Source organism: Sinocyclocheilus grahami, unplaced genomic scaffold, assembly GCF_001515645.1.
Source record: "Sinocyclocheilus grahami isolate Dianchi unplaced genomic scaffold, SAMN03320097.WGS_v1.1 scaffold157.1, whole genome shotgun sequence".
In the NCBI taxonomy this organism is placed as follows: Eukaryota; Metazoa; Chordata; class Actinopteri; order Cypriniformes; family Cyprinidae; genus Sinocyclocheilus; species Sinocyclocheilus grahami.
This window is the reverse complement of record NW_015505336.1, coordinates 17,064-28,007: the sequence shown is the minus strand read 5'-3', so window position 1 is coordinate 28,007 and position 10,944 is coordinate 17,064. Positions and strand designations below refer to the sequence as shown.

General features: G+C 41.1%; 1 protein-coding gene across 2 annotated transcripts in view; it reads right to left on the bottom strand.

Moving 5' to 3' along the window:
* Positions 1-1,031: 1,031 nt before the first annotated feature.
* Positions 1,032-10,944, bottom strand: part of LOC107592676 (protein strawberry notch homolog 2-like) — a 22,880-nt gene continuing 12,967 nt past the window's right edge. Inside the window, exons 11-29 of one of the 2 annotated variants that reach the window (XM_016282215.1) lie at positions 9,549-9,725; positions 9,366-9,463; positions 9,046-9,128; positions 8,772-8,957; positions 8,529-8,650; positions 8,302-8,433; positions 8,077-8,212; positions 7,700-7,812; positions 7,009-7,080; positions 6,812-6,920; positions 6,645-6,716; positions 6,393-6,536; positions 6,214-6,308; positions 5,371-5,463; positions 5,054-5,185; positions 4,832-4,908; positions 4,562-4,752; positions 4,320-4,408; positions 1,032-4,289 (exon numbers count right to left, since the gene is read on the bottom strand). In XM_016282215.1, coding sequence (XP_016137701.1) covers positions 3,603-4,289; positions 4,320-4,408; positions 4,562-4,752; positions 4,832-4,908; positions 5,054-5,185; positions 5,371-5,463; positions 6,214-6,308; positions 6,393-6,536; positions 6,645-6,716; positions 6,812-6,920; positions 7,009-7,080; positions 7,700-7,812; positions 8,077-8,212; positions 8,302-8,433; positions 8,529-8,650; positions 8,772-8,957; positions 9,046-9,128; positions 9,366-9,463; positions 9,549-9,725 — 2,808 coding nt within the window. In that variant the 3' untranslated portion in view covers positions 1,032-3,602. Of the gene's footprint in view, positions 4,409-4,561; positions 4,753-4,831; positions 4,909-5,053; positions 5,186-5,370; positions 5,464-6,213; positions 6,309-6,392; positions 6,537-6,644; positions 6,717-6,811; positions 6,921-7,008; positions 7,081-7,699; positions 7,813-8,076; positions 8,213-8,301; positions 8,434-8,528; positions 8,651-8,771; positions 8,958-9,045; positions 9,129-9,365; positions 9,464-9,548; positions 9,726-10,944 lie in introns of both variants that reach the window. The other variant, XM_016282214.1, reaches the window with a different exon arrangement.

Sequence of the window (10,944 nt, the reverse complement as noted above, 5' to 3'; positions counted from 1 at the left end):
ACGCACAAACCAACATATTTACATACTTCTAGAGAAAAATCAAGAGAAACATCAGCTAAGCACTCTGAAATTAAAATATATACAATAAAATTATTTTAAAGGGGTCATAGGATGCTACGTGCACTTTTACAAGTTGTTTGAACTGAAATGTGTGCTGGCAGTGTGTGCACACAACCACCCTATAATGATAAAAATCCACCCAGTGTTTTTTTAAAAATCTGGTTAAATGTTTTCCCCTTTCTCAAATCAAGCTGATCTCAGATGCCTGTCTGTGTGAAGTCCCACAGACAGGCCCCTCCCACAATAGTTTGATTGACAGTAGCGTTTCAGCACAGACTGGACTGGCGTCTTACCTTAGACCCGCCCTGAGTGAGCTGTCATCAGTCCGCCATTGTTTCACCGCCGGAGCAGATGTAGACAAGAATGACTCCTAAGCGATTGAGGGGTTTCTGTTGTTGGTTGTAATAATGAACATAGCAGTCGTCATTTACTCCCGACATCTGAGCCGCTGAACTTGCAGTGGATTACATTGTTTCTGAAGGGAATGCGCCCCCGATCTACATAAATGCGTCTATGTTTGCTCGAATCATTCATGATCCAGCCTCATCTACAGAAGAAGTGAGTATGTTTTGTAATGAATCTTTGCAAATCGCCTTTCCTAATAATGTGATAATTAGCGAGTTTTACGATGAATGCGGCTGAAGTAAACAGTCTCTCTGAGAGCAGCTCGGAAGAGAGGGGCGGGGTCAGCAGAGCTCATTAACATTTAAAAGAAAATGATACAAAAACGGCTTGATCTGAAAAGAGCTGTTTTTGACAGGGTAAAAAGGTGTTTTTTACACTACCATTGAGAAATTTTAACCAAACTATGTTACAGACTTTTCATTAAGACCCTAAAGAATCATATCAACTTGTGGAAAACGGGCATCCTATGACCCCTTTAAATGTCATCAGTAAACTACAATTTTTGTATTGGCAACATATAACAATGCAACAGCAATTAACCAAAAATAATCGCACAACAAACTCTATAATCTGAACATTTTATTTATTTTTTGCTTTGTTAATAACAAAGTTTGTAATATGTTCCATTCTTTAGATACACGTAGAAAACAATTTCTTTAAGAAACAGTCGAAAGGCACAATTTGTTTTTTTTGTTTTTGTTTTTTACAATATATACAATTGGATCTAAATTATAAATAGGCCTACAGAAAATGACAAAAGCATAAGAACACAGGAATAAAATGGTTCAAGATACATATAGTCAGTAGCATGTTTTTTTTCATAGCAATAAATTACGTAAATGCCATATTGATATAAAAGCGAAGCCAATGAATCGAGACGTTTACAGTATTGAACATTCCCACGAAGGGCTATGAGCAAACAAACATGGCAGCACTGGATCACAAACCAGACAGAAATTCATTTATGCTGTTTTAGTGCAAATCATACACAGAGCAAGTCAAATGCATTTCTATTTAGTAACAGGTTCATTTGACTTTGTCCCAGTTTCATGGCCTCATCGTATAGTGCTTTCGTTGTATAAGACGCTTTATTAGAATGCATAACAGAAACTTAAGTCACATGTTCATCTTTTTGGGGAGGCACTGAGAAAACTAAATGGATACAATGTGATGCACTGAACAATTATGGAACAATTCAAATTCTTGTACGAGTATGTAACAACTATATGCAGGAGAAAGAAACTACATGTAATTTCACAAAAAAAATTGTGCAAATGTGGCTGAAAGAATTTCCCTTAATGAAAAGAATAAAATAAACTGCAGTAAATATGCAATAATGGCTAAATAAATAATATTTCATATGCGTCAATGACAGGATTTTACATACAAGACAAACCTTATCTTTAGGCAGACATTAAACATTTGGATACATCTGATCAGATTTAAATAAAAATCTTTAACTAATTGGACATAAATTTCATCCTGAGATGCCATGAACTGTTGAAGGGAATATTTGGGTTTCAGTTCAATATTAATATCTGGCTATTGCTGTGAAAATATATAAGAATGTATCAATTGCATAAAGAATAAAGATAAACAGAAAAAAAGGAACAAAGTATTCAACCACCCAGTGCAGCAGAGCAATGTCTAACAAAATTTCATTTCGCTTTGAATTGTTTGTCGGTTTGTTTACAAAATATCATAGTATCAATAAAAGAAAACATAAAAAATTATCTAAAACATGTCCCTTTAAAATTAAATACGAATAATCAAGTAATTGTTATACAAATATTTAAAACATCTGACAATGATTCTATTAAATAAGGGCTAAAAAACTCGATAAAAGTTTCATTGCCCCTTCTTGACTGTACCAGGGATGCATTTCACATTGCATCAAACGAAGAAATCTGATCTTTTTTTTTATTATTTTTTTTTATCCATACTGGATTGTGAGGGAGAAAGGACTTTTTAGTTTCTAGGTCACAATGAAAATATTGTACTAAGACAGGGCCGAAGTGTGACGAAAGCCCTTTTGGGATCAATAAATCAATCAGCTAATACACCGTTACCGTTCTGTCTGGTTACATTGCGAGACCGGGGACAGCAGGACAGACTGTTCTGTTTTAGAACAACAGAGAGACAGCTGCACAGGTAAGTGATTTGTAGGTAGTTACGCTCTCCTACTGGCACACTGTTTCAAGGCCTGATAAATAAAGGCAATAAATACGTTACAAACATCTGCACATGAACGGTACAGGAGTATGTGTTTACGTCTACATTCCACTGTCTGTTCCAAAGGCACATATTCTCTTGCTCCTCAGGAAAAGTGTTTTGTTTAACAGAAGTTCATCATGGAAATGTAAAGCTGATGATTGTTCGACGCAAAACAAAGCTTAGGTTCCTTGCGGTACATCTTGCATATGTGAGGCTCGTACAACTTCAGCTAGGCCCACTTGGAATCTGTGGCTACAATAAAATGATACTACAGAAAAATGAGGTACCATTTGGGGTTCCTTTTGGTCGGCACTTTGGTAGAACCCTTTGGAGAACCTCTAGGCACACTTTCAAATGGAGAGAGTCAGTAATGTTCTATAAGGAACTTACAGCTTTAGTGACCCCTTAATGAAAGCAAGTCTTTGAGGGATTTCAAATATATATCGAAGATCATTCAGGACTCAAAAGAACATCTGAGGCACCTTCAAAGGTGCCTGGAGCTTCCCCAGAGGGTTCCTCCAATGAGGAACCAAAATAGTACCTCAAGTGTCTTTTCACTCCTGCATGCTCCATCTTGAGCAAAATATAATGTACCATGTGGTATGATATAACCAAAACCAAACCCAAGATTTGCACTTGAACTATTTCAGGTAAATCAATACTCTTTGAAACCCCAGTGTCTAAAATTCAGGATGCTGAAACAGGGATGACCACCTCGGTAACTATCCTGAAGTTCCAGAGACAAATTGTGTAGGGATCATATTCGACTCGAGAACAGAGCGAACACCAAACTTCCTCCCATCTTGTGAAGCAGAATCTCATGCTTGTGGAACCGAGACCAATGGCGGAGAAGGACGCCGGCAGTGGTCAGACTACAGCCCTGAGTGTGTGCGCGTTTACAGGAGAGTCCGACTGGAAGGATCTCACTCGGGTTGTTGGTACTTAATGATGGACTGGCGTGGTTCTGTTCCACCTCGCAGCATGCTGTTCAACACCTCTCGAACGTTTATGTTGGCTTCAGAGCTGCAGTGGCTGTTGGGTAACGGGAGCATCTGCTGGTCCGTAGGGGGGAGAGAGACGAGCGACGAGGAAGATTGGTAATTGGACAAGGAAGAAGAGAAGGAATTTGAAAAGACCATGGGTACCGACGAAGGTGCATCTGAGGAGGAAGAGGCAGGGACAGTCTGACTAAGGGGTGTTATAAATGAGTTCAAGGACAATAACATGTCTAACAGGTCTTTGTCTCGTGCTGAATTGCTTTCCTGTATGACCTGGCTCTCCTGCTGCGGCTGCACTTGAATAAACTCTTCAAGGTTGAAGTCATCCACCGTAGGGTCGGGTTGCCTGGAGAGGTTGTCCACACCCAGGTCAGCTTGAGTGCTAACTTGGGAGGAGGATGAGGAATTGGGAACCGTCAAGTCCAGGATTTCTTCCAAAGGGGTTTCAATGGAAGGGAATGAGGGGAAGGATACGTATGGGGTGGGTAAGCTGGCCAGGTTGGGAGGTGGCAAAGTGGTGAACAAATTCGGGTTGAAAAATTCTTGAAGCTGATGCTGTGCCATCAGCCTCTGTTGCTCCTCGACCTGACGCTGCTCCTGAGCTTGCTGCTCCTGAGCTTGCTGCTCCTGAGCTTGCTGCTCCTTCTCTCGACGTCGCTGCTTTACCTCTGCATCCATCCTCACCAACTCCTGACGCACCTTTGACATGCAGGTCTCTGGGATCTTAATACCTGGGAGAAAGAGAGAACATCCATTTCAAGATGCTGATTTCCTTCAAACGGCTGTAGTGGTGTCGTTGAACCTACTACTTTTGGATATCAGACCAGAGCATCATAATCTGCTAGTCAGGAACTCCTCAGGAAGGGGTTAACGGGTTAACTCACCAACTTGTTTGCTGCTGTCCTTGGTCTTGAGGCGGACAATTTGGAGAATGCTGGAGCTGGTGACGTCAGCGACCACATCGGAGACGCGCTTCCAAACGCGGAGCAGAGCACCACACAACATGTGATACTGACGCAGTCGAGTGCCCATTAAGCACTCCTGACCCTCCTCTACCTTTTTGCACCTCCCGTTCCTGCAGGAAACATGCATACATGTTAGAATCTCTGGGCACAGTTTGGCTAGTACCAAGTCGGGAAGGTCTCTTTCCTCACCAGTTAGCATGGCTACATTTCCTGAAGGAGAAAGTGAACTGGTTTTCCCAGCTATCCTGTGCCTCCTCCGGAGTGACCTGAAGCAAATGTAGAAAACATCACTTAAACAGTGTCTTAAACCTGTAATGCTCACTAGATGGCAGCAGAGACATTTTCCACAGCAGCTCTGCATGTCATTTTCAGGAAGGTCTCCTTTGTTCTGATCAGTACATTTGAACACACCTTGCGGTATTTTTGTTGGAGATTCTCAAGGCTTTCCGTTTGGGCCTGCTTGCCGATGTTTGGTTTGTAGATGATCATGTTGCGCTCCTGGCCTTGCACGGCTAGCAGGACGCATGGATAGTTACCTCTCAACTGCAAACAAGACAGGCACAAACATGTTCAACGGCAGAGTCAACTACTGAAGAACTCTAATGACACATAAACCCTCCTTTACCCTTGAAGAGAAAGATTCTATCAAGGAACAATCTTTTCTGTGTTACTATAAGGAAACTATATGCAAATTTGGAAAGATTAGACTTTTTTGCTCATATACTCACTTTATAGGATAAATAGAAGCCTTCATCCGGGTTGCTGAGAGTTTGGGCCTTCTGGAGAGCCTCCAACCATGGCATACCTCTATCTACACTTATCTGTTCAACAAAACAAACAGTTCTGTCAGAGATAATGTTCGTCAGTCATGTCCACATTACTGTCCAACTAGGGATGTAACGATTCACTCAACACACGATTAGATTTTCTCACGATTTTTTAACAAAATGAGATTGAAGACATTATACAGTAAATGAAAAGGTGTCCTTTTATTAGGCTATTGCTGCATGCTTCTTTGTGAAATTGAAATGTATCAAAACTAAATAGAAATTTTAAAACAAACCCCAAATCAAACAAGTTACACAAATAAAATAAAATACCATGTAAACTTTTCTAAAGACAGTCAGTTCCACTCAGAGATACATTCATATAAACTCCTACTCCAATTGTATCGCGATTTGTTAGGCATCTCAATCGATTTTAATCGTCACATATTTGAATCGATTTTCAACCGGCTCACGGTTAATCGTTACATCCTTATGTCCAACATGTCCAGGCTATCCCAAATATATGCGAAGAGAAAGGTCTTGCAGTGTGGTTTATTCTCGGTCAAGGAGTCACTTTCAGTAATGGCTGTTAAACCAGTCCTCATTGAGTAAGCTCTCAAAATAAACTTTGCTCTTGGTGGAAGGGATGATTAGCGTGTTTTTTAGTGCGTGTCAAGCATGAAACTCATGTGCCTTAGGCATATTTTCTAAGCTCAACCATTTAAGAGCTGTTTTCTATGAACCTCTGTATGGAAGAATCTATGCAACTTTGTGTATCATGCACACTTTTTAAAAAATACTGACCTTGTACAGGATAACTTGACCATCTTGAGGATTTCCCGCTGTTAGAAACTTCTCCTGTGTTTCTTCATAAATCTGATCATTGCCTGGTGCCAGATCTGAGAGAAAGCAGATACTTGGTTGTCATCTAAGCATATCAATCCAACATAAAGTACCATACCAACAGAAGAAGTGCTTCTTACCCAGTATTCCCATATCATATTTGCCCTCTTTCTTGTCCTTTTCGATCAAGTAGTCGAAATTGTCTGTAAAGTACTGGAAGAGGGAGTTCTGTTTGTGCACCTCTAGGCCCAGTATCCGGTTGAGGAACTTGGTGATATTGCAGTCTAAATCAAAGAGGAATCACATGATGTGGGGAGATATGAGTATGCATGTGAGGAAATACATCAGGTGTGTACAAAACAAATGCGATATGTCTCTTGTGGAAACCTTACCTTTTTCAGTGTTGATGCCCAAGCGTGATTGACTGCATTGCATGCCTACGTCCATCATACCATGCTTCATGTCTAAGATTAGAAGGCATTGGTGGCTTTGGTGAGATAACGGTTCTACCTGATCCACATCTTAATGCGAGTAAGAGTAATGCACAAAACCTGTTTACCTCTGAAGAACATGGCGTCACCACCAGGATAGTCCTGTGGAGGGGGTACCTTGCTTTCGATCTGACCAAGGATGGCTTTGGTAATCTTATCTAGAGCTTTGGTGCCATACTATGAGGAACAGCCAAAACAGACCACGAGTTAGTCCATGATTTATCTGAGTATTTTTAGCAGTCACTGTTCTATGTCAGTTACTCACTTTATTTTCAAAGTTGTATTTGCTAAGGTCTCTAGACTCTGTGGCCCTCCTGTCACCATGAGTCAGAGCTCCCTGTGAAAAGCAAACACGTCGGTTAGAAATGCCAGGACCAAAGTAGTGAATTGAATGCAAGGTTTTAAGTACAATTATATACAATTATTATTTAAAACAAATGAGAAAATAATATATACAGTGGGTACGTAAATTATTCAGACCCCCTTAAATTTTGCACTCTTTGTTATATTGCAGCCATTTGCTAAAATCATTTAAGTAAATTTTTTTCCCTCATTAATGTACACACAGCACCCCATATTGACAGAAAAACACAGAATTGTTGACATTTTTGCAGATTTATTAAAAAAGAAAAACTAGAGCAAAAGGGTGCTTCTACTAAATACTGAGCAAAGGGTCTGAATACTTAGGACCATGTGATATTTCAGTTTTTCTTTTTTAATAAATCTGCAAAAATGTCAACAATGCTGTGTTTTTCTGTCAATATGGGGTGCTGTGTGTACATTAATGAGGAAAAAAAATTAACTTAAATGATTTTAGCAAATGGCTGCAATATAACAAAGAGTGAAAAATTTAAGGGGGTCTGAATACTTTCCGTACCCACTGTATATTAGTAATTACAAATTTTACATTACTGAGAAATGGAAACCAACTAAGAGTTAGCATGTCAGGGACGCACCAAACTCTCCAGCCTCTTTGCCACGATGGATGCAAATCGTCGCTCGCCTGCCAGTTCGGAGATCAGGAAGATGTACTCCGGTGCTGTGACCTGATTGGAACGATGAGTACGACCTGAAGAACAGAAAGTGTTGTCAGCTAGTTGTTGTGGTATAGTGACACTCTTTATGGGAAGAGAGCTTTGATAACAGAGGTTGTGGCTGGGTGATGCAGGTGGAATTATTGACGCTGTGTTTGGGTATTGACAGTGTAACCACTTTTCAACAGTACTTGTGATCTAGCCTGGAGCTGGAAGACTGACCCACTTAGAGTAGATGAAATAACTAGTGCATGGCCACAAATTTACTAGGTAGACATTAGGTAATGCTGTCTACTCACCAAACTGCTGGATGGCCCTGTCTGCACTCCAAGGCAGCTCCAGGGTCATGTGAACCCTCCGACACTGATTCTTCACCCTTCTGTCAGCTTGAAGTGAAATCCCAGAACTGGCCGCTTCTGATATGATGGCTACCAACTGAAGGGAGCAAAGTAAGGCTTAAATGGATGCACCAAAGGAATCAGAGCAGAAAGGTTGGAGATTTCCTTTCTGAGATTCCTTTCTACCTTCTCTCCATTCATGAAGCGATCTTTCTCTTTGACGTTGATTTGGTCGATAGTGTGGGCCTGCTCAGCGCGGGATTCGTAACGGACGCTGCCGTCAGGTCGACGCACCACTCGGCCTTTGCGTCCCGTCATCTGGGCACACAGACACAAAGAATGTTTAGCGCTTGGACACAACCTTGTTTTTGAGGTGTAGCTATGTATAGGAATATGAATACATAAATAATGACCTCTGATACGTGTTCTGGACCTCCAAATTTATCAATGAGCTCATCCAGTGTGTTAAGAGGTAGTTCTTTTCCCAGCTCAGCGATCTTGTTGAGAAGCCCTTGTTTCTTCTCCTCTAACCATGCTAAGGAAGGATGAAAGTGAAGATCAGTTGCTTTTGCTTACTTCAAAGGTGCTGTAAGTGAAAATCATCAGGATGCGTGGAGATAATGTGAGTTGCTCCATGAAATACACAGTCAGCGTACCCATTTGGTAGCTGGTTTGATCGACGAAGATGACATCGTCGTTGTTGTCTTGGACTGAGTCTGGCGAGGAGTTGGAGTCGCTATCCAAGACGTCAGACTCTGTGCTACTGTCATCGCTGATGTTGATCACTCCCGCTACATCAGTGCCATGTCGGGGTAGCTTTGGCTGCCGTCCCCGTGGCTTACCTGCGGAAGAACGTTCAGTTAAACCATGAGGATATAAACGAAGACCAGCAATGTATGGACAGTGATACTAAAGCGCGACACGACTCACGTTTCCTTTTGTTCCCCGCTCCTTTTTCTCTCATCTGCTTCTCTGACGGAAAGTGTTTGAGGACCAGCGACTGAAACACACCCCTGAGGAACACACAAACACATTGTGTCAAAAAAGAGTTTTGTGTAATAGCTGATGGCCTCAGGAAGTGGTTATCAGATGACACTGGGTTTCAGAATGATGCATGGCCTGTGAGACGACCACATATTGAGAAACCTTTCTATCATTGTGAAACTGCAAGAGCACTACTCTGGAAAGAAGCAGTCATAAGGTGTCCATATATTTCAGAAAGGTTTCAATGATGCCCAAAATTCACTTACTCAGCAGCAGAGACAAATCTGTCTAAGTGTCCGTCGTTTTCGTCAAGGACTTCTCTGGTTCGAGCCTCACCTGTTGACTGTAGCCCTATCACGACACACTAGAGAGAGGAGAAAAAAGTGTAAAATTCCTATAGCAACACACATAATCATTAGAGAAAGTTCAGGGTCACTGATCTGACTGACCTTCCCTGCTTCCAGCTCCTTTTTGGCCAGTTCCACCAGGCAGCGAACCTTGGCGGCGATGCAGAGGTATTTAAAAAACCGCTGGTGGGATGACCAAAACTGACCCCACAGGGACTTCCTGGAACTCATGCAGAGCTCGTCAGCGGCCTGCATGAACTCGGCCAAAGCTTTCGCCCACTGCAAATGAGATATTCGATTTATGTGTCAGATATGTGTACACAGTAGGGATGTCACGATACCAAAAATCTAGTAGTCGGTACCAATACCACTAAAAGTACACGATACTTGATACCAAGTCGATACCACAGGGAAAAAATATCAATAATACTTAAACATTATCTCCTTTATTTAACATTAGAAAAACACAACAATAGTGGCACTTGGCCTTCAAATAACACACACGCACTCGCGCACACACACACACACACACACCTATACTCTGAATGCAAGCATCAGTTTAAATTCACTGACATACTGGCAGGCCGAAAACATTTTTTTTAAACCATTAAGATAAACAAAAATTATTTAAACCAGTAATGTTAGCCAATAATGTTAATAAGGATAATCCGCGGATGGATACACAACGAATGAACAAGCTGTAAGCTGTCAGACAGTCAGTAACTAGTAACAATCTAGTACTGGTAACAAAACCTAGTACACAGCAGAATGACCCATTTACAGACCAATTTAGATACTTGTATTGCTGTACTTCATTTAAAGGGACAGTTAACCCAAAAATGACAATTCAGTCATCATTTAGCCACCAAACCTATACACCCTGGTCACTCTTTTTCATATACTGAAAGTGAACAGGGACTGAAGATGTTAAGCTTCAAAATGACCAGAATGCCCCTTTAAAGTATTGTAATAATGGTTCATATTAGTATTGCACTGTATTCAATGTCTTCTGAAGCCACACTTCTCCTCTGCTGCAACTTCATAATTTCAGCGGAAGATAATCAGTGAACAGATACATTTTTAGTCTTACATTGGCTTCAGAAAACTTTTGAATATTCAGTCTGAGTGATATTGGCTACTTTTGACAGCCCTAGTCAAAGTCTCCCATTCTATTTTTAAAGAAAAATATCAGAAGATTTCAATATAAGTCAAAGTTTGTACTGTAAACAAGACTTGGTTCTCACGAGACTAGCATATTGTCACCGGGGCTTACGCTACACCTACGTCATCCGCTGGAACACCACTCTCTCGTGAACGAGTATGACAGTTAGCCGAAGCTAGAGATTACGGTTTATACAGTTTTAAATATGGATATTTTTCTTACACAAACACATCACTTCAGAAGGCCTTTATTACCCCCCCGGAGCCGTGTGGAACGTTTTTAATGAAGGATGGATGGACTTATTTGGGCTTCAAAATCTTGACCCCCCCCCCCCCC